The 23,070-nt window shown below is 40.9% G+C and overlaps 1 protein-coding gene across 1 annotated transcript in view; it reads right to left on the bottom strand.

Annotated features, from left to right (window-relative positions):
• LOC122408136 (uncharacterized) overlaps positions 1-23,070 on the bottom strand; it is a 151,778-nt gene that overhangs the window by 31,047 nt on the left and 97,661 nt on the right. Inside the window, exons 2-4 of the mRNA XM_043414761.1 lie at positions 22,800-23,014; positions 18,285-18,420; positions 13,246-13,379 (exon numbers count right to left, since the gene is read on the bottom strand). Of these exons, the coding sequence (XP_043270696.1) occupies positions 13,246-13,379; positions 18,285-18,420; positions 22,800-23,014 (485 nt within the window). The remainder of the gene's footprint in view (positions 1-13,245; positions 13,380-18,284; positions 18,421-22,799; positions 23,015-23,070) is intronic.

Genomic DNA, 23,070 nt, shown 5'->3' with positions numbered 1-23,070 from the left:
AGATTCCTGGTCGGTTAGTAAAATGCCGCAGTAGAAGTTAATGCAGGTGTGTGTTTATGTGTATAAAGGGGGAATGAGAGATCCGCGCGTATACTCGTGAAACGTGCTATCTTACACCTTTCTCTACTTTTCTCTTTTTCTGTAATGCATGTTTGTATATATATTTGTATATGTATATATGGCAAAGTAGTTTGGATAACGACATGACAGGTGGCGGTGAACTTTCGGTGTTGAACCAGTGCGAACGAGGGATGGTTAGTTATGTATACAATAGAGAAAGATGAAAATTCAGTGTGCGGTTAGAAATACCAGGACACGTATCAAAGCCCATTTCGCCATGATGGGAAACGCTCGCTTACCCTCGCATCCGTCGATAATGGCCACATTTCGAAATACTGTATGTCTTGTAACTACGTATATCAAAAGACGCGGTAGCGCCTTGACGACATTTATGAAAAAAAGGCCAGCGCGAGCTATTTACCACATTATTATATCCTCGAATCTGCCGGTTTCATCGTTGTACGCGTACGAAATTGGCCTCCACCAGGGTGAAAATGGGGCAGTTTTTTCTTTCTGTTTCTCTTTAGTACGTGTGGGTGTTTCAGTAATATTGAGGTTATAATGTTCACGTGAGAGAATGGCAAGGGTCAGGGGAAAGAGGATACAGGAAAAGACGAATTTTGCGCAGGCTTCCTGTACATCCCTCTTTTTCTATCTCCAGCAACGACTTTTCCATCGTAAAGCGGCGTACGAATGTGCCGTTTAGCGTGTGTATATAACTCTCGCTGAAGATACGACATAAACGTACATGCCTGGGTGCAAATTTCCAGACCATTGGATCTTGGGACAGGGCGCAGTGATGGAGAGGAACTGAAGCGATGTATTCTATCTTTTGGTGATGCGCGAGGAAACGCTCTTGGATCCTGTTTCAGCTGTCTTATTTTATCTTAAATTTCTCTTCTCTGTTCTTCCTTCCTTCTCTCTCTCTCTCTCTCTCTCAGTCTCTTCCTCTTTTCATCATACACACAAACTACGAATAGTATGTGCAGGATGTCGGTGTGTTTCTCATTTCGTCAGGCTCTTCCTAGTTGCATACCACGCCTAGGTTTATACACCACAGTGCGCACCATCACCCGATTCTCAACGAAGCGCTAGACCGTGAGAGCTTTAAAGCGTAAAAGAGAGAACGAGAGTGCAAGAGAGAGAGCGAGAGAGATGAAGAGAAGCAGAGAGTAAAGATCACGTGATCTCTCATACCTTTTAACGATTCTGCCGCAGGGATGTCGCTCTTGGCACTATTATATTCAACGGTTCCTACCACTAATGCTCTTTGCACCACAGTGGATGAAGCGCAGTCGTATACAGAATGAAGTACTGGAAAATCATCTGCTTCAAGGTCTCCGGTATCACGGGCTCAAACTGACGAATGCCTTTATCTCTGTTCAGGACTAAACCTCCATCCCACAACTATCTTTCTCTCTCTCGCTTCCTCTCTCTTTCTCCAATCAATCTCTCTCTCCCTCTCTCTCTCTTCTTCTTCTTCTTCTGTCCTAGGTATAGACACACAAACACAAGCATACAAATATAGTTTCAAGTATTCGCCAGTCACGTTCACCACAGACCGGTGACTTCAAAGCTTTCCGTCATTATGGTTCTTCGTCCTCGTTCTCAAATTCACCATCCTCCCATGGCAACATCCGCTAGAGCATCCTCATCCCCGCTATCGCCCGTTCACCATCTTATTCGTAATAAGACGCAGCGTGCGTTTGCAAATACACAAATTCACAAATGGATTTGGGAATATTCCTCTGAATGAGGAAAATGCCAAATTTTCATTACTTCATTCCTCTTTCGCTTTTTTATAAATTATGATAACCGCGTGAAATGTGTCACACGTGATTGAATATTTAAACCTCTGTATTTAATGCCAACACAGAATATGTGGCTTAAGACAAGTTTACAAATAACAGTCGACGAACTTTCATCACCTTAGAAATAAGTTTAAATTAATCATATAATCGTCGAAACTCGAACGTGCTGTCGCATCCATCCGTAACGAGTGGGACAGTCTGTCACTCGTCTTGTCACCTGTCAATCGATTTTATTCATATCCGGACGCATGAGCGTTTACAGCGTAAACGGAACACGTAATGCTCAAGATCGACATGGAGACTGGCACGATCAAACTCGGCTGTTCTCTAACGACATTATACGATATATAGACGTATGATAGGCTGACCGCGTGTCTAATCTCTGGAGTATGTAGTCACGTACCGTACCAGGGAAGCGGAAATCGGATTCCTCAGGGCTCCTTGCCTATCTACTGCACCGAAATAATCGACTACATATAGAACACAGATATATATTTCCTCGCTGTATCTTTACTTACAATCGAGCCAATTTCATTTATACACGTAGCTACATATAGAGGTGAGGCCAACAAGGTCTATCTCTTAATTAGCAACAATCTTAGGAACGTGTAATGTATCTACGTTGGAGGGAGTAATTTGAAGATCTTCGTTGCTTTGCACTCTATACAAGCATCCACTCCTTAATTTAGTGTTCTGCATTATACAGACATCAAAATGTGTATCGTTAGGAGAAGAGGAGGAGGCAGACTGAATATCTCGAAAACTTTTGCTAGATCAGTTCTGTCAAGAGAATTGTATGACTGGAGGAATGAGGTTTAACGTGGAGCTTATTGAACTATATTACTATTTCGAAAAGCTTTTCAAAGCATTTGTATAACATAAGGAGACTCAGTGTTCTCGAACTACATTAATAAGATTTTGGTCAAAAGGTACATCAACTCAAAACATCTAATATTTTCGTTTGTCTTTTGTTTGTTTCATGAAGTTAAATTTTGTAAATTAAATTAAATGAAATAACAAAGTCAATGGTTGGGAAATAGCCTTTAAAAGGCATGAAAAATCCAATTTATTTAAACCAGTTTAAATACAAAAAGAATAAACAAACTAATAGAATAGGTGTGAATAATTAGGAGTAAATTCTTATCGGCTTCTGTATTCATTATGAAGAAGAGACGTTTCTCGACTCTTGTAAACTTTGAAGTCTCTTTTGTCGAGAGTCAGACCTCGGGCTTTGGATCGGTTGGCCAGACCGGCGGTCGCTGCCGTTTTCAAATATTATTTCCTATGAAATTGTTCTTTTATTTGTAGTAATATTATAGAATTAATGTGTACGGAATTGATTGTATTCTAAGCGAATATTAATAACAACGTTTTTAAATCTTTTCTCAATTAGAGAACGTTACGTGCGTACTGAACGATATCTCGATGCTAACTGAACTCTTACATTTTTTTTCATGTTACTAAAACAAGAGTTTCTATTTTTTTTCTCGCTTTTTTACATATACCATCGGATGTTTGATCGTGTTATTTTTGCAACGCTTTCCCATGGAACAATTTTCATCGTTTGAATATTGCCCACGAACTTCAGGGAATTGAATTTTTTTTATAAAATATAGTTTTAGACTCAAATAGTTTTCAACAAAATTACATAATTGATGTATCTATAAAAAAAAAATTATATTTGCAGTATTGAACTCGTCGACTCACGCTTTTTGTGCTTGCACTATCATTGCGTCCGCGTCGAACCCTTTTGGCGTCAACTGCTGGTCGTTTGGTAAGCTGAGTCTCGATTGTACACGTGTATAAATATATACATACGGTCATATATTTCACAACTCTTGCGTGTTGGGCATGAACTCGATTTTCTCGTATCAACAATCTCGTAACTCGATACTCAACGTCCGGCAATAGCATACCGTAGTAATGAAAAAAGAATCCATGTGTTACGTGACAACGACACTTTAAAACTTAATTTGTAACTACATGTGAAATGCTTTATTACTTTCTATTCTAGTGGGTTTGAAAGGTCAACGGACCTTTATCGGACCATTTTCAGACCAACTGACGTAAAAACTGATCGAACGGAGCTATTTCTAGAGCATAAATTGGTTCCAGATGAGTGTAAAAAACATCCAATGCTTTTGAAAAAATTTCTAACGAAGATATCAAACTATCGTCATTCATTTGAGTCAACAAAATTTCACTTGATGCCACCGCACATCATTAAGTGCCAGAAGACAACTGCCAGCGAGCAGACTGTATGTTTTGCATATCGAGTGAGATAGTTCACGTTATTTGCTTTGTGTTAGCGATCAATGTTGAACTTCGAGAATCCGACTTAGCGAGATATATCAAAAGCGTGTAATTCGAAAACTCCCGCGTTTGAGAACTAAAAGCTTGGCTTGTTGTCCAAGAGAAAAGGTTATATATACACAAAACGATACACACAGATATAACAATTATAATTATTCGCTCAGTGAAATAATTAAGCTGTGGTTTCCACGGTAAAGCTTCGGGTAGAACTGTCGAGAGGTTATACCGTACACACTTTTGGTATACACGCTCAGTTTGTCGAAAAGTTTGGTAAACCTGTATACGTACTAGCAGCGTTTGGCTCGAAACATTTTCGGTTGCATGCTCCACTCGTCTCGTAAACCAGCTACTTTTTGGCATACGGGTAAAAGGCTCTGCGGCTAGGCTGGAGCCACCGTTTCGCGGTGGTTTTCGCCAAAGCCTTTACAGGACTCGTTTCATTGCTACAGATGCTTTTCCCACAGATAACAGTCGCCTTGGTGCCTATTTTTATTAGTCAAATGCAGAAAGAATTCTAATAGCCGGCTGACGAATTAGAGAAACTCACTTTTTCATCTGATAAGGAACCACGAGCTTGGACGTTCTGCCTTTTAAACAACGACGACAAGAGGAAACGAGAATGATATTTGTCTAAGAGACTCAAATTGTTTGCGAATTATAACAATTGTTGAATTGTGAGAAACAATTATTTGCATATTTGTTTCATGTCACATTCGAAATTTGAAAAAGTCTAGTTGCTATTTACCCAATTAAGATTTTTCATCGAAAAATGAAATGAGCGATTTTTCTTAAACATTGCACAACATCGAAATAGAAATTTAACTAGAAAAAACTTTGATGTATATTCTTTTGATGCGAAGGAGTAGGTGTGGCGAGTTGAAGAACGTATGCGCTGGAGAAAATCTTGGAAGAGTGAGATTAAGAGGATATATTTTTCTTGAAAGTTTCTTTCTACCTAAGCGAAGAATGTGGCATCGTGAAGGAAGGGTCGCCGGGTGAACTTTGACGGTGAAAGGATCAGAGTCAAAGTGGATCGTTCGTAGATGACATCCAGTCGCTGTGGAAACGGCTGAATAGTGAAGAGGAGGGAAGTTATTGGAGTGGATTTAGCTTCGTGCTGGAGAGTAACGTAGAAAGACAATCCGCGTGTCATGTATAGGTAAATAGATAGAAGAGGTATCATTAGGGTATAGGTGAATCTACATAGTGATTCGAGACAACGAACTACCAGCAAAGTGAGAGACGTCGAAGAACGAAGTGGAATAGATAGAACGAAGGAGCTTTAAGGACATGGAGAAACGTCCGAGAGGGTTTTGGAAGGACGTCATTTCAATGGCTGTCCCACCAGCGACGATTCTGTCTGAGGTTTCTGAGGAAGGAAAATATATATCGCATTGAGACAGGGTGTGAGATCGAGAGGCCAGCAGAGTAGTCAGGATCCGAAGAACCCTAGCATTCGCCTGAGAAAACAATGGATCTATCTGCATCTATAGCTCCCCATTACGTGATCGTACCGTGAACAGAGTTGGGTTGAGGGAGTCCTGAACTCAGAGTAATACACAGTCTCTCTCTCTTCCTCTCTTTCCCTCTCCCCCTCACACCTTCTCCTTTTGTTTGTGATAGTATACGAGGGAAGGTTGCTGTTAGACGGGGCGTTCAGGCACCTCTATCGGCTCGTCTTGATAAGTGGGTTCTCCCGTAACGCCTAATGGAATTCGCAGGGAGGACGGGGCCAGAGCTAGCAGATGGCCACTAGGAGGGACAAGAGGATTCACCCTCTCCAAAGTTGTCGTTGGACCTGTCTCAAACGGCAGTGGTCCCAGTGTTAGGAGCATCTTCTTCTCGCCTCTCTTTTCCTCTAAAACGCTCATTGGTCACGTTTTAGCCTATACACGGTGCATTTATAATGTGAGAGTGTCTGCGTCGGTTTATACATCAGAACAACTTGACAGCTTGGGGGTATAACATTGAGCGGGCTCACTGTAGTAGCTTTTGAGAATGGGATTTCAATTCGATCTTCTCTATTTCTCTACGGTCTTCTTCGCTCCCTATAGTGTCCCTTTCTATTTCTATTTCGGTGTAGCCGAAATACACTTCGCGGTAAACTGAACGTGTCGGGGCTATCGGGTACGAACGCGGGGAAAGGGGCAGTGTTTCGGTGAAGCACGTCAGTGGCACTGCTTCCGACAACCAGGCTACAACGTCTCTGCGGCCAACGAGACAGATCGCTGTTTGCTTCGAAATATTCCTCGTTCGATACACTCACGCGTTATAGAGCAATAACACAAAACGGATTTTGGTGGTATGTGACGGTTCGGTAACCCTCCCGATACTCACTGGACGACCGTATTGTACTCTTCTGAAGCAATTTTCATGAAAGTGCATCGCACGTACGTCAAAATGAAATGAAGCCGGCTCCAGTTGCGTCAATGGAAACCCGTGGAACTTGGATGTTCTGCAACCTCCGGAATGCCTCGTACGACAAACGTGCTACATGTTGTGACGGAGCCTGCAATTCACTAACAGTACGCAGAACTCATGTAGATAGTGTACTACTCGCTTCGCCAGGTTGAATTGAACTTGACCACAATTAGCCTTCCACCGATGACCACCATGTTATATGTTCCTCTATGGCTGCTTTACTCTCGATGTGTTGGAACCCTGCGTTCGTCTAAATAGTAATAGAAATCGCTCCTTCTGATACACGCGCGAAAGCAACCCATCCCAACCACATAATAGCTAGGAGTCTCGTTGTGGTCGGAGCTTCTCTGGAGAATTCGATGGAACCGGTGTCTCCCGGAGGTAGAGTGCGTCCTGAAGAGCTAGGAAAACAGACAGTTGCAGATATATGGAATGTAATGATAGCCATTCAATGTTTAACCACGAATGCAGTATACGAGGATGAGTATCTCTGAGTACTGCGAGTACTGTCATCTTTACCTTAACGAAAATCAACGCTTTCCATTTATGTTATGTCCTGTTTTGTTTGCTCGGCACTAGGATACATAAGACAACTGGACAACAAGCATTCAGCATCCGGTCCTAATGTAGCTTTGGTCAGCGGTTGGAAATGCTCTCGCATGTACGCGTTTTACGCAGCCAAATAAAGTGGGCATTAATCGAATATTGTACTATTGTGCTCTTGTGTTGGCCGATGGGCAAAGGTTCGACAATCATATCTCAGCTAGATGATGGAAGTGGCAAGCATGTTTTGTGCTTTGTGCAAATCCATCGATATCTCGTGTAACGATTCCAACATACAGGCTCCTGTTTCTCTATTCTTTTATCGTTCGCGCTTGTTCGTTCTTTGTTCCGTCTGTGTCATGCTTCGATGACGATAATAGAGTTGTTTAGCTTGACTACTCCGAATCAGCTGAATTTGGAGGAAACGAGATCAAGCCAAAGGGAATGTGGGCATTTCTGAATACAATAGCGGCAGTTTACCGTTGATCAAAGCCTCTGCATGTACATACACGTCTATTCCCAATTCGGACACACGAATTCACCAATCACCGTATACGGTATGTGTTGACGAATGTAAATAGAGTTTCATACGAATACACACATGCAATGTTAACTTCGCTCAAGTGTTTGAATGGTCTTGGTGGATTGAAGAAATGTTTCGTTGTTATAGCTGCTCATGGCGAATGCGACTAAAAAATATTGACATTATCAAAGTGCTTTTTTATTTCAACTTGCCTTTCCGACGAATTTCAATCAGTCTGAACGGGCATTACGACGGACGGTTTGTACTACTTTCTGCAGTTCATTTCCTATGAGTGATTCACGAATATGAAATATGTAAGAAAATAGGAAATAGTGACAAAACAAACAAAAAAGTTGATGTTTGGAATAAATTACAAACTGCTGTGTTCGTAATAAGCCCGAAGAATCCCATTGCGAAAATAGACTACATTTTGGGTTCGATCGAAATCTTTCTACCTTCCCAAAAGTCGAAGCTTTTACACGTTTACAAGCATTTATCGGAGTTTAAATCAACAACTGTGAATTCTCGTTGCCAGTCTTTTCGATTTTAGCGTCACAAACCCAGTGAGGATTACCAAAGAATGTAGTGATGGTTTCAATCACCCCCCAGTTTCTTTTTTTCTCGGAAAGTATATAAAAAATGCCACAAATCAATAATCATCAGGGTTTGAAAATTTAAAAGCGGTGTAAATTGCCTCGTTAGTGGCCGTTCGTTAGTCTTTTCGTCGCGGTTATAAGCGCGACTCTTACAACGTTTTGAATATGAACCTGCTTGTTTCTCGACTGGTACTCATCTATATGTCATGGAATATGATCCTGTACCCGACATTGCGAACAAAAGAATTCAGCCTAGTAACAAGTCGCGGAGCTGTAGAGCTAGAGCAACAATCCGTAGATCGCGCCCAGGTGGGAGCTTTCATTATTTCCTAGCTCGGTTAACATTGCACAACATAGTCGCTAGAAATAGCCTTGGGTAAATTTCAATTAATCGATATTTTATGTTCGCTTATGAACCTCTACGCAGAGGTTAACATTTTCTTTTATATTCTACATTCCAATTATTTAGAGCATGAAACTAGGGAAAAATCAGATTTATCGACTGTACCCAAGGTAGAACGAGCCAAATATTTTCATCAGGCTATGTTCGAGAATGAAAAATTTGAATAAGAATGTGAAAACTTTGTATTTAGTTTTTTTTTCCGTATAATTCTTAAAATGCAAAAGTATATTCGTATCCGCAGAAAGTTCTTCGTGCATATAAACTCCATTCATTTTGCTCCTTACGTTTGTACGATATACGTAAAGGAGTTTCGAAGGGACAGATACTCCGAGCAGAGCTTGGACAAGGCCTCTGTTATCCAAGAGAAAGAAGCACATCTCGGGTTTCATGAGCAGAACAAATGACATGTCGTGTACACGTCTTCGCACCTCTGCCTGTATTTCCTATTATATATGAAGAGAGAAACTGGAAAGTAGAGGGAGCAAGGGGAGGAGTAACCGGACACGAAGATGACCTGAATCGAAATGAATTATACTTAGAACAAGGAGAGGTAAAACTAAGTTAGACACGTATTTTCTATTATCGAGGCAGAATAATATATTTATTTATTTCAAGAGGGATGTACGAGTGTGTTGCCCCGTGACTATAATATTGCATGAATCATCCTACGGACGTACGGAAATCGAAGGGCAAAAGGGAATTTTAGGTGTGAAATAAATCGATATTTTGGTGTGGTCGTTTAGTTTATGACACATGTCAATATTAGGATTGGAACGTTTGGTACAGCATATGCTGCAACAACTCGTGATAAAATTGAAACGATATTATTTTTATGAGCGAGTTTGCCCATTTCAGTGGTTTTATCCATAACATGCAACTTTGGTATTTGAATATTCGTGCTACAAACACGAATATGAATGTATTTGGTATGCATCTATAAATCGCATATTCGAGTTTGTAATTCCATCGTGATTGAAACTCTAGATAAAACGTGGGTTTTCTGACTGGGCTCTGTGATAAGAAAAACGGAAGTGCACAAGAAAGAAAAATTACATTGGGGGAGACAACGAGACGGGTTGTTCGTCGTGACCTTGGGAAACGCCGCGTGTGCAGACGAAAACTGGAAGACAAATGGAGGAAGAAACATTTGATAGAATGTAGGAAATGACCATATGGGAATTCGAGGAGGAAATAGCAGGAGGCATTTACTGGGAGAACAAATAAGCGAGATAACAAAGAGAGAAAGTTGGAACGATGTACTTTCTCAATTATCGTTTCATTCGTCATACTGCTCTACCCATTTCCAGTTCGATATTCGACGAATACTGGCTAAATCGTATTCCGGAGTTGACATAATCGTTTGTCAGCTCCTTACTGCATGGTCGTTTGATCATCATCAAATGCCAGCCATCGAATAGTGTCTGGGAAAGATCCTAGTAACTGCAATCAGTATGTGTTATGTATTTTTTGGCTAGGAGGCACCGTTTCGGAACGAATGAGTTCTGAAGGAAAAGATCGAATAAAATTCCAAAGAGGCGTCATAACGAGAAAAAGGGTGGAACGAAACGATAGTAGGCGGTTATTTGAGAAGCGATGAGAACGTTCGCACGTTTTTAGATTGATCGTACAAGAGAATACACACGCAAATATGAGTACGGGCATTCGTACTGGTTGCAGAAAAGAGTGAAAAGAGAGATTCTCTCGTCTTTTCATCGTTTTCTCGTACACGTACGTACACAACGTCAACTAAGGTCGTTCCGTGTTTCTTCCTTTTTTCATTGTTGCTTCTCTAAGAGAATCTCGATTCCTTTTCTTGAACGATTTTTCTCCTCTCCGGGCTCATTCTCTATATGGATTTTTCAAGAATATAGCTTCGGAGCCAACGACGCATTCTTATCGCCGCAAGATCGCCGTTATCGTTTCGTACACTGTGCCACGTATACGGCTTGGTTGTATGTAGGCCGGAAGGTTCGATCGTTCTCCTCGCTGCTCGAGAGCAATGGGCTCTTTTATGTCATATACCATGCTATACATATAATCCTGAAAGTAAAATGGCACATGTACCACCCACCTCTGGAATACAAGGCCCCGGGCGATCCAGGCAGGTTGTCGTTTTCATTTTTCTATCGGTCAGCGTGTGTATTCGGTCAGCCGTTTTATCCAACAGGCTCCTGAAACTTCGCTTTCTTAACGTTGGTGCTCTATGCGTGATTTATCGCTAAGTCGAGTGTGTGTATCTGTATGAGAATGGATGATGAGGAGTGGATCGGCGTACGTAAAAGCAGGATTCAGTCCTCTACCCGTGGTTAAGCAAGGCAAAGAGAAGTAAAGCGAGCGGTGAAGCGATGTTGGGTGCAAACTAATGGTCCATCAGAACCGTCCATCCAACATCTCCGAAAGCTTCGGTGACCTATGACTATAGCGTCATAGGGTTATCCAGACGGCAGCCCAGAGAGGACAGTTTACTGAACGCGGCTTTAAAGGATGATCAAAGGTCGTCTGTGATGACCCGTGGAGTTTCAGAATTCCGTATGACAATATCGTTGTTCTACGGGTCATACCAATACGCAAGCTGAATACGTGTGTAGTTCAACCACACATTGCACCTCGCTCACTGACAGCTTGTTCTAGTGAAACCTGCAAGATTAAAGGCGAAAGTGAGTTTCCCATTTTTTCCCTTCTTCCGCCGTAACTTTGTCAAGCGCGCTATCCTTCTAAACTCCTATACACACGCTTCGTGCGAGGAATTGCTGCAAGCCTCGGAGTGATCATCCACGCGAGCAGAGACGAACGTATTAACGGTGCACTGTATAGACACGCACTACCATGTTATCACCATGACATTATGTGCGTGCTTCACAAAGCGTTGATGTTTAACCACCCAGTAAAATGTAGCAACACTGCAATCTAAATTTGTATGGGTGATGCAGCATGTGCTGACGGAGAAATGCCCCATTTAATGTGATCATTTTCAGTGTATTATTCATCAAAGCGTTATTTATTACGTTTCACTGGAAAGGCCATAAGAAAGTTATTATTGTGGGGTTCACCATCGTTTATTGATCGGAAAAAGCAAAAATGGGATTTGGTTCGTAGTCGTAAGATGGGAAGTTGGTTATTATTCAGGACGCTCTCAGGAACGATGGTATCACGTAGAATATGTGAGTTTTTTGAACTTTGTTCTTCCTCTGTTGCCCACCCTCGGTTTCGGCAAACGAAATAAACCAATTGGATTGAGAGTGCGAGTATAAACTATTCTGCAAAATATGAGCGCCTGATGCTCGCGGTATTACTTTACGAGGCCCTTTCTTCGCGACGTCAACACCATTTGATGTGAATATTTATACGTAAAATCTCCACAATCCGCGGGGGCTCTTCCATGCCTCAAATTCGCTTGCTGCATACCAAGGCGAATCCATGGAAAGCAGGGATATTGCAACTCACATTGTAAATCCTCAAGTCTTAGTTTAATTTCGGTTTTGGTATATATGTATATGCTGAGTACACAAAGTCACAAACGGCGTGGGAGCGCACTGCGGTTATACGAGCAAGCAAAACCGAGGATCCGAGAAAAAGTGGATGGAAGAGATACAGAGAAAGACAGGATGAGTGAGAAAGGCTGAAGGAGGATTAAACGGAACCGTCGCACCCGTTAAATTTGATTTAGAGGAGCCATCCGTGTACTCTCCTCTTGACTTCGCTGCCTCTCGCTCTCCTCTCTTTCTCACTATCCGCTGGAGGTACGAAGCAGTTAGAACACACCGCAGCGAGCGAGCTGTTCTCATCAAGGCTACCGGTTATAACCAGTCTCGTCTCTCCTCTGCTTCTGGACCTCTGGCAACGCTATAGCCACATAATACTCGAGCATAGAGAGCAAGCGGAGGATATGCTTGTGGACTTAGACGTCGCTGGGTTTGACATCGAAACTAGTAGAGAGACACTCCCTACAAATTCGGAGGATTTCTCTAAGCGATCTCTCCTCGGGAGAAGGCTAGTCTTCTCGCGAAGCCACAACGAAGAGTAAACGGGCTCGAGGATTACGGAAGTCTTAACCCCTCTACGGGCTCCAATTAGTTAGAGCTGTATACCGTTCAGGTGGAATATATTGGAAGCAACTTCCGTCCTTTTCATTTACATAGCATTGACGTAATCCTTTCAATTATGGCGACCGGTAGATATGAATGATTTCATGAGAAAATAATAACGAATGTCAGTAGATGATCGATGGTTGAGTTTAATTTTTGAATTTTTAAGTTCACGGGTGGTTGTCGGGGCTATTTTTTCAGCTGATCGAGTGAGACGTCGTCCAGGGATTTCAGCTCGTCCAACTCCGTCTATGTCGCGAACACCGTTAATCCAAGGAATCGTGCTTTTCGATCTGAATGTTTAGGAGCTGAATAGTCTGCTCGACTGTGGCATAATTCTTATGTGCTACTGAAACATGCTCTTGGTTCGCGAGCACCAACGAAACCACAGGCGTTAAGAGGTTACGAGATACGAAGCCTAAAAAAACTTCTGTCCATGTGTGTTTGGGACACGCACACACGCTCTTGTATTTTGCAGCATTTGACTTACCAGTTGATTGTTGAGCGTGAAGGAAATGGTAGCCGGTGGCTCCGACGGTTGAGCTGTGCAATTTGCTTTCAGGGTGTCCCCGGGGTCATAACGGTCTCGCTCCGTCGCGATAACTGGGCTACCCCTTGGCAGAGCTGAAACACAATGATAATTTTCTTAGGATACGCCTCCAGTGAAATACCTCGCTTCGCGAGACTCTCTTTCTTTTTTTATTCGCGTGGGGCAAGGCTGTCCTTTACGGGTGCAAACTACCACAAGGACTTGAACGGGGGGCGAAACTGTTGTGAACTCAACCCTCGTCTGACGAGTTCTAGCTCCAACCTTGCCAGCTGAACAAAAAAAGATCGTTACTACCTCATTGCCTTGCCAGGGAATATACGTAATACACAAATATATGTATACGAGATATCGAAAACGTGACTTTTTTCGTCACGTTCACGTGACCCGTAGTCCCGATATCACGACAGTTTTTTGCCTCCGTCGCTCGATGGCCCGTGTATCGTTGCTAGGATCGCTCATCCACGTTACATGAAAGTGTACGAATGTGACTTCGGCACGCCCGAGTGTGCGCCGGAACTTATCCAATTTTCGTGAAACTGAGCTAGCTTACGTGGTGTGTGTATGTCGTTGAAATAAAAGCAGAAAAATTTGCCCACTCGAGAAAAATCATCAGCTAGAATGTCGTAGGACCTACGTAAAATCATCATTTACATGCTCGACTGCAGCCATCTCATGTCCAATACTTTCTTGCACTCATATCACCTCTTACAAGTTCCATTTTCTTCGTTACTTTTTTAACGTTGGGTAAGGGTCAAGTTCCATCTACGACTTGAGTGCACTGTTGCTAGTACTGACTCAATTATTTTGAACTTTAAGGGGGTTATTGCGTGTGCCAGCCGGATTTTTTGGGGTTTTTTCGCGATTTTTTTGTGGCGAGAAATAAAAACATAGACTTTTGAAATTTGAAGGGTTCATACATTGGTATTTAAACTCTATAATAGAATTTTTTAATTCTGATATCTTGCATAGATTCGGTGTAAAACTACTCTATGGGTACCCATATATTTCTCCACGGTTTCCACGATTCCGGGGGATTGGTTTATCTGAGATCAAAAAACCAAAGAGCGTTCTGATGTATAAAGCAGTGGCTGTCGCATGAACTAAAATTATTCAGAAATATTGAAACTTGAAAAGTTTTTCGAGCTTCGAAACACAAAATTTCAATCTTCAAAAATGTTTCAAAGTCTAAAAATCCTTCAATTTTGAATATATTTCTTTATGATTTTAGTTCAGGGGATAACCACTGCGGTACCAAAACACTCTTTGGTTTTTTGTTCTCATATGGGTTCCTGTGGAGTAGTTCTACACCGAATCTACGCGAGATATCAGAGTTAAAAAATTCTGTTATAGAGTTGAAATAGCACTAAATAAACCCTTGAAATTTCAAAAGTCTATGTTTTTATTCATCGCCGTTAACAAATCGCGAAAAACTTCGGCTGCCACACGGGGTGACCCCCCTTAATTCCGTGAGTGAACTCAATGTTTTTCCCCAATACTACTATTGTTTGGAATAAATCTGGAAACGGGGAAAGGAGCTATCGTCCGTACCCTCGGCAGCTTAGTTGATATTTCACAAGACCTTAATTGAACCTTTACAGATTTGTTTCTCATTTTGCTACTGCGAATTTCCACTTTCAATAGAATTCTTTTGATTGCACGGACATTTTCCGATGAATAACTATGACAATTAATCGTCCTTTCGGGTGGGTTTGACCATTGGCCATTGGGCCGCAATGGTTTGCCCACGGCGCCACGATTTTCGCTTTCTGTAGACCATACGTGCTGCCGCGTACGTGAATGGAATTACGGTTTGGTTTGCGGCCGCTAAAACCTTTGAAATTCGTGGATTCTCTCTCCGTCTGTCTTTGTACCTTTCCATTACCGTTATCCTTCTGTTTCTGTCTCGCTCTTCCTCTCCGTCAATGCACGAGCATGTCAATGGCAAATGAACCTTCCACAGCCGCGTTTCACGAAACGATAGGACGATTAATCGAATCGTCGATTCCGGGGTTTCCGCGATCGCAACTCTGTTCCAGCGTTTCCCCCTCGTTCCGTTTTGCCTCGTCGATCGGTGAACTTCCGCCATAGAATCTATAGCCAACGCCGCGTAACGAATAGAGATTTGGTGGATGCCGCCAAATCGATGGAATTTCCCAATCTGCTGTGGTAGACGATTCGGCAGGTTGGTAAACACATTGAAAGACGCATATTCATGTGGGACACCACCCGCGTAAACCTACCCTCTCAGATGCTAATGAGTTTCTTTCTATTTTTCCAAATCTTTCAAACACAATAACCTACGTCGAATATTAATATCGAAATTTCATAACGAGTTGTTATGCCAGTTGGAAAGAGAACTTTGATTATTCTTTGCTGCCTCAATAAAATGGAAATAGTCGATGAAGCCGATTTCGCTAATGAAGTTTTCTGCTATCAAGTGCTTTTAATATTTATCGAGGATTGCAAATTCACACGGAATCAAATTAAAATATGCATGAAGTTTCATTTCATATACGCGGATAATACGACAGCGGCGGGTAATTATCCCAACATTTTCCAGGAGAACAAATGTTCACACATCACTCGTTTCAATTTTACCAAGCGTTGTAATAAAAAAGGTCCTGTGGGATTGATCGGTCGGCATGTCGAGTGTCGATGTGATAGGCTGCTACGAATTTTCAAGACCACTATCGTCTATCACCTTTGTTTTTTGTTTATTATTTTTCTTCCCCACTGGTTATAGAAAATGTAAAATAATTCTACTCCGACTGCAACGAGGCTCTCGATGCCGAGCACGCGGACAAAGCATTTTAATATTTATAACGGAACCGGCTTGTTCGCCTTTTCTCTTTGTCTACCCTGCTATTTTATTTTCTCTTTCTTCCTCTCTTGATCTGTAACTTGGTAAACGGGGTATTATTTTGAAGTATGAAATTCATATTTCACTTGATCGTATCGAGAGTGCCGTGAGACGAGGACACACCAGAGATACGATGATTACAATGGTATAAAATACACCCCTCATTTTTTCATATTCCTGTCAAGGTACTCACTGAGTTATGCGCAGCGTGCCATACAGACATAGAGTGCACCGTGGCGAGCGATTATTTTATGTACATGGAATCACGATGGTTTACAGGCTAAAATATGGAGAGAAATAAAATTGAATGAAAGAAACCGGAAGATAGAAAATCCGAGAAAGAGCGAGGCAGAGAGAGAGAGAGAGAGAGAGAGAGAGAGAGAGAGAGAGAGAGAGAGAGAGAGAGAGTTGAAGAGTATTCCGGGGAGTTGAGAAAAGCGAATGAAATTACGCGTTTAAAATTCTTGGTGCGTTCGTTCGTCGAACCAGTGATGAAAATTTCTATCGCGTTCTCCGGCGTTTTTCCAGTAAATGAGGACCGTGAGCGAGGGAAAAAGAGAATAATTTAGAAGAAAGAGAGTGAAAGAGATGGAAAACGAGTGAGATAGAGAGAGGGAGAGGGAGAGAGCAAGGGGCAGGGGATGAAATCGGAAAGGAAGGACAAGAACGAGCGGAAGAATGCATACGCGCATCGACAACACGCAGCTTGTACCGAGCTCCGACTAACCCGTTCAATTTCGTTCGCTCCTGAGTTTTTTGTTGTTTTTACCGTCGTTTAAACTGTATGACCTACCCAATCTCGTCTATACTTTTACTGCTCCAGACGCTTGAAAAACACAGCACATCTACGTTTCTTTATACAATTCTAATGCTTTTTGCATTTCACCATTCATATACGTGTTTAAAAATCTACGTAGGAGTGTCATAGGAATGTTGTAAATGCTGAGTGGGTCTGCTTGTAAGTAAATTTTCAAAGGCTTTTTACCAAAGCAAAATTCATAATCCATAGCAATTTTCTCTGTAAGTCTCCAAGGATAAAAAATGAGAATTAAGCAGGGACGGAGAAAGCCGTCAAAAACCCCAGACGGGAGTATTGTCTGATGGCACGATTGTTTAAATTCTCTACGCTGAATTTCGAATCGCTTTAACGTAATCACATGACACCGTTAGTGAAAGGCCTGACATTTGATTTGATTCATCGTATATGAAAAAACTTTAGTGATATCTCAGGAATATAAATTTACACGCAGCTCTCGAATCACCCAAGCCGGGTGATCTTGTAGTCCCTCTCTTCGTTGCAAGTGCTCAGCGCGTTATTATTTCGTTCGTGTACTTGAGGGAAAGCGACGTAAAAAGCTCAATATGTACGAGAAGCTCTTTCGCCACTTTGTGGTCCTTTATCAAGAAACGAAGAGGAGGGAATACGAAGTGTGGAGTCTACAGAGAAAATGAGAGGCTGTCGAAGAAGCCACAAGAAGTTACGTCGTCACCACAAAGTGATGGCGGTGCTATGGCACTTCTCACTCCTTCGTACACTCCACTCACTCGATCTCTCGCTCTCTATCTCTTCATCTTCTACACTCTCTCTCTCTCTCTCTCTCTCTTGCCAAAGTAGTAAGACACGACTTCGACGCGGCGTCGTACGAAGCTCGCGTTTATATATAACCATCATTCTGATTAAACTATCCTCAACCGTCTCGTGGAAGATAAAAGGATCACATAGTAGCATATATGAGATAAAAGCGAATGAGAACGTTAGCGATGCGATGTGGGCAGAAGAAACTCTTCTATCGTTAAGGAATGAACAGGATGCCTTACAAAAATGAGATGCTGTAGATGGGCCTTGGGAAAGGACGACGCAGCTCGGTTATCCACGTCCATATTTACTGTAGAAGAGGCTATATATGCAAGCAAAAACAATGTCTTTACGCATGTAAAAGAATGAAGGGATAACACACCGAAGAATCCAATATGCAGGGAAGGCAGAGTGGGTTATTATTGAACATTTTTCTTCATTTTTCAGTATGTGCTTTGTAAAAAGTTGTCCTGTTATCGAACGAAATATTTAAAATCATTTCTACTTACGAAACAAAAGACATAATAGTGCTGGAATACTCACAAACTACGATGAGCTTTTTCCAATCTACTTCGGTGGTGAATGAAGGAGCGTCAGCAGTAGCTTCGCACGAAAAATTTCCCGCAACTGCAAATTCTACGTTACGGATGGTCACTTGACTCTCGTTCGATTTCGATCGCTGTAACATAAAATGAGAATCCCATTTAATTGCTTGTTATTTCATTGAGTCTTGTTGCCTCGTGATTGTTCATTTTTTTTCTTTGATTGTTTTTTTTTTTTTTTTTTTTTATATTGGCTCTTTAAGCGGAAATTTACAGGAACATTTTCCCTCGTCATTCATCTCTTGCATATTAATTCTGAAGGGGATTACTAGTGATTTAACTAAAGACTGTAGTGTCAGATTTAACCTGCAGAACGATCCATAGATGCGATTTCGCGAATTCACGAACAGTCGATTCACGTAGTAAGTGCGTGCTCGTATTTTTTAAATGAGAATGCATATATATGGGTGTACGTATACGTATGCATGCTCGCATATACACAAATATGTATATACATATATTCCGGGTTAAAGTGATGTACCGATTGAAATGCCTGGCAGGTAGAATAATGAAATAAGCAGCAATTTAAATTCATGGTTTGGTGTATACGCTTCTGTTCGGCTCATGGTTCGCATGAAATACTCTCTTACACCTATTCTCCTATCGAGAGAGGCCCTTGTAACGCTTGACGATGCAAACGTCCCATGTGCATCCTATTTACGGTTGCATTTACATATGGAGGAAATTCTATGGCAAAAGAAGGCCGGAAAAATTGAAAAAATGCAATAAAATAAAGAAAAGTTGTCCAGAGATCGATAGTGAGAGTGTAAAGTTGATTCGAGGAGAGCATGTGGAGTATCTGAGATGAAATAAAGATTTCGATGTTTCCTGATGAAACTTTATATGAAAATAAAACTATTGAAAATGAATGAAAATATGAAGGACTATAACACGCTGTGAAAATCTGCAGAGTACTAACTTTAAGGTAGTTCATGCACGAAACGAAAAATACACGAGAGGACTATAAGTAAAAAATCGTTTATCTTTTTATATAATGAATAAACGCTTCGTACGAAGTTTATAAATAAGTACACAATAACCATGAAGTATATAATCAAGGTCTGAGAAAAAATTCGAGCCTAGTAATTAAGATGTATTACGTTAAAGATTGAACAAAATTGGTAAAGCGAGCACTCGTAGCCTCACATTTGCTTATTTTGGCATTTTGTTTCTTCTTGGCTTGGACCATTTCTGTCATAGCCTTCTGTCTTTTTATTAACACTTTTTTCTTCATCTATTTTTCTTTGTGTTTTCCCTTTGCGCTCTCTATAGTGATTTTTTTTACATTAAAGTCTATAGTATATTAAAGACTAAGTGAGGGACGAATGAAATTTGGGGTTCGGTCAGTGATGGATCCTCGTTCAATTAACGGCTTGTAGATTCATTCGCCAAAAGATAAGTTGAAAAAATTTATTTCCAATTTCGAATTAATAACTGAGACACTATTCTAGAGTGATAATATCTTTAATTAGGAAGAAAAAACCGGCCCAATGTAGACACCCATAAAATACGATTCTATGGGCATGATCTACCTTAATGGTTTTTTCAATAATCAACTGCTCCCATTTTCGTGGATAGAATCCTCAAAGAAATTCGTGAGCACTAACTTGTGGGGAATATTATTTTGAGGATAACTGAATGGAGTTTGTAATAAAAAAGTTTTACAATTGAAGTGGAATTTCACTTGGAGTTTGGGACGTATAAAATTGGTTAAAAATTAGTTCGACTATTTCGTTTATCAAGATTTTGTACCGCGTGCATCAGCGCACTCCTACATACCTGTATTTCTATTTTTATTTCAACCGTTCACCAACCTGAGTTTAAATGGGCATATTTGCGTTTACCATTCATGGATCGGCACGGAGATCCTGTTTTAAAGGCGACGGTAAACAATTGGGTGCAAACGATGGTTCCGCAAATAGTAGAGAGCGAGAGGAAGGCAGAGAGCTCGAGGGAAAAGGGGAAGGAGAACGAGAGAGAAAAAGAGAGACAGAGATCGTAAAAGTATCCGAGTGTGCTAGATATATAGGACAATCCCACCAATGGGCACAAGTGCCAAGATCCGAGTGTTAAATTGACGGTTTTATTCGACAAATCGGGCAGAGATAGGACTAGAAGGGTCAGCCAGGGAGAAGCAGAGCGGGAAATCGCGGAACGCGAGGATATGAGGGTTTGGTGTCCCGGAGAGATAGCGTGCGATCGGAGAACCGAGAGCAGAGGATTCCCTGTCCATATATGCATGTCTATGTTCATCCATAGCTATAAATATACGTATGCATAATACGAGCCAATTCACATCACGCCTCAGCCAATCCTTCACCCTTTTGTTCTTCGATAGACAAGCAGTTTCCAACTCTCAACGTGTGGTATTAGTTTATAAAATCTTCATGCTACAATTTACAATGTAATCATTGGAATTGAGCAGTCTGCAGTCTGTTAAACCTCATACATTGAGAGATTATTGTGTGATTTTGTTCGTTTATGATAAGAAAAATGCTTACTCTCGAAACTGATTTGGAGAAAGTCTGAAGTTCGATATTGCGGTGTAATATTTACTGGGCTATGTACTTTCCTGTCATTTCTATCTAAGATTGTTAAACGAAGGAGAGTGGACCAGATAAATTAATTCCGAGCTCTCTTATCTCTTGGATTTGTATTTTAGCGTAATGCAGATATTTCAAACCTTGGGGAATAAGTTGAAGATACTGGGGAGACGTTCTGATATGAAAGTAATTTTTATTATGAAATGAAATATTTTTGAACGTAAATTTGATAATTCTCTTATGATTCGGATCAAAGTGCCACAGACGATAACTAAGAACCTTAATAAAGAAATCCATGGGACAAGATACTTTTTACGAAATTGGACCTCGAGACAAGCACAGTTATTGAAGCACAGTTACTTTTATTGTTACTTTTTATTGTTGTTTAACAACGAATTTCACAGAATGGAATGTTCGAGTAATGTAACGAGTAACTGGGGATCGTAAAAGGGTTTATTTTGAACATTTCGAAATCGTTCACAAACGCTCCATGTGTGACTACACAGAACGTGTGCTTTTAAGTTGAAATGGTTTTGCGTCGAGCGGTTTTTTAAGTGGAAATGTCGAGTACCATTTGGGATAATTCAGAATGTGAAATTTAGGGTTTTCAAAAATCGATGAGATCGCTTTAGTGAATCGTTGGAGCCTCCAAAGTAACTAGCTCTCGAACTATCCCTGGAAACAGTGCGTTTCGCTTTTTACCACGGACCCAAATGCCAACCGGCCAGCTTTTATATTCGATGAAAACTATACTGGGCTCATTCGAACGATCATTCTGAAATTGACTGCAAGCAATGACTCTCGTGTTTCTGAGTGGGCCAATTTCACGAGCGTGTGATAACTGAGGAAAATAAATTGTTGTTTTTCGAGTAGACTTGCCCGTGTAATTCGGTGTGTAATTAGCAGAGTAACCCGAAGAACTCTTTTTAAAGATTAATCAAGAGTCGCGCAAGAAAAAAGTACACACAGCAGCAACTTTGAGGATGGGCAACTCAAGCAATTAGCAAATTTTCAAATAACGCTCCGTCGAGTATAATAAGAAGAGCGAAAGACTTAGCAGAGACCGGAATTTTGTGATTATATGCTTGTTATATATATTTGGCAAGTGCATATAAATATATTCACAATATGCAAGCCGGTAGTAGCATCCTCTTATGAAGGAAGTATAAAAAAATCGACGAGCAAGTAAAGACAGAATGAGGGAGAAAAAGTGAAGAGATGAAAGAAGGTGAGGGATAAAAAAGGTTGGAAGCGTTTCGAGATTAGCTACCTTTGTGGTCGCGGAAAGAACTAAAAGAACATTCTCGTGAATGCTTTGACACCGAAAAGGTGAAAACGAAACCGCGTCCAATTGTGAACTACAGGATAAAGAGAAAAAAATATGGAGAAAGGAAAAATATTATGAAAGAGAAAATAAGACAGTGCTAACCTTCAGAACAAAAGTCAGTATTTTTTCGATTTTTAATACGCTGCTCTTTATCAGGAATAGCTCAACATTAATTTAGAATCGCTATTGTTTCTCGTTTTCAAATCAAGGAGGAAACATTGTTTTTCTGGGTTTTTCGTTCCAAGTTCTAAGCAACTTGACGTTATTTGGACAATTGCTCGAACATGAAAAATCACATTTCACACAGAGAGAAAAAAGTCATTGCAACAACAAAATGTGACATTACGGAGTGCCAATAAAATATATGATCATCACAAGATTAAAAATTTTTGAATGACCAAAATTGTTTTGGATCAAACTACAGATTAACTCTCTCCCAAAAAATTGCAGTCGAATGAAGAAAACTCTTCCAATGACATCAATTTCTATTGAATCAATAATTTTTTTTCTCAGTGCATTCTCATTTCAGCTGAATGACAAAAGCGTTTAAAAATTTGTAGATATCGTAAATGATTTTCCAACTTACGTCAACTTCCAGTCCGGAAATTTTGAAGACTTTCGTGGTGGGATCCCCGTTCGGTGAGTATCGGTAGAACTCGTGTTTTCCTCTGTACCACTTGAGGGAATAGAGTGTGTTATTTTCGAGAACATAGTGGCATCGTAGGGTAGCTTCGCTGCCACGTTCGACGATTTCAGGCACCACTTCGAGTCTGGTGTCTCTGAGGCATTGAACGCTTTTCGCTGATTTGGAATTGTTGAATGGAGCCACCATCAGGACGGATCGAGAAAGATAGTAA

This window comes from Venturia canescens, chromosome 1 (genome assembly GCF_019457755.1).
Source record: "Venturia canescens isolate UGA chromosome 1, ASM1945775v1, whole genome shotgun sequence".
NCBI classification, from domain to species: Eukaryota; Metazoa; Arthropoda; class Insecta; order Hymenoptera; family Ichneumonidae; genus Venturia; species Venturia canescens.
Note: the sequence above shows the minus strand (reverse complement) of the source record. Positions and strands in the feature narration are given on the sequence as shown.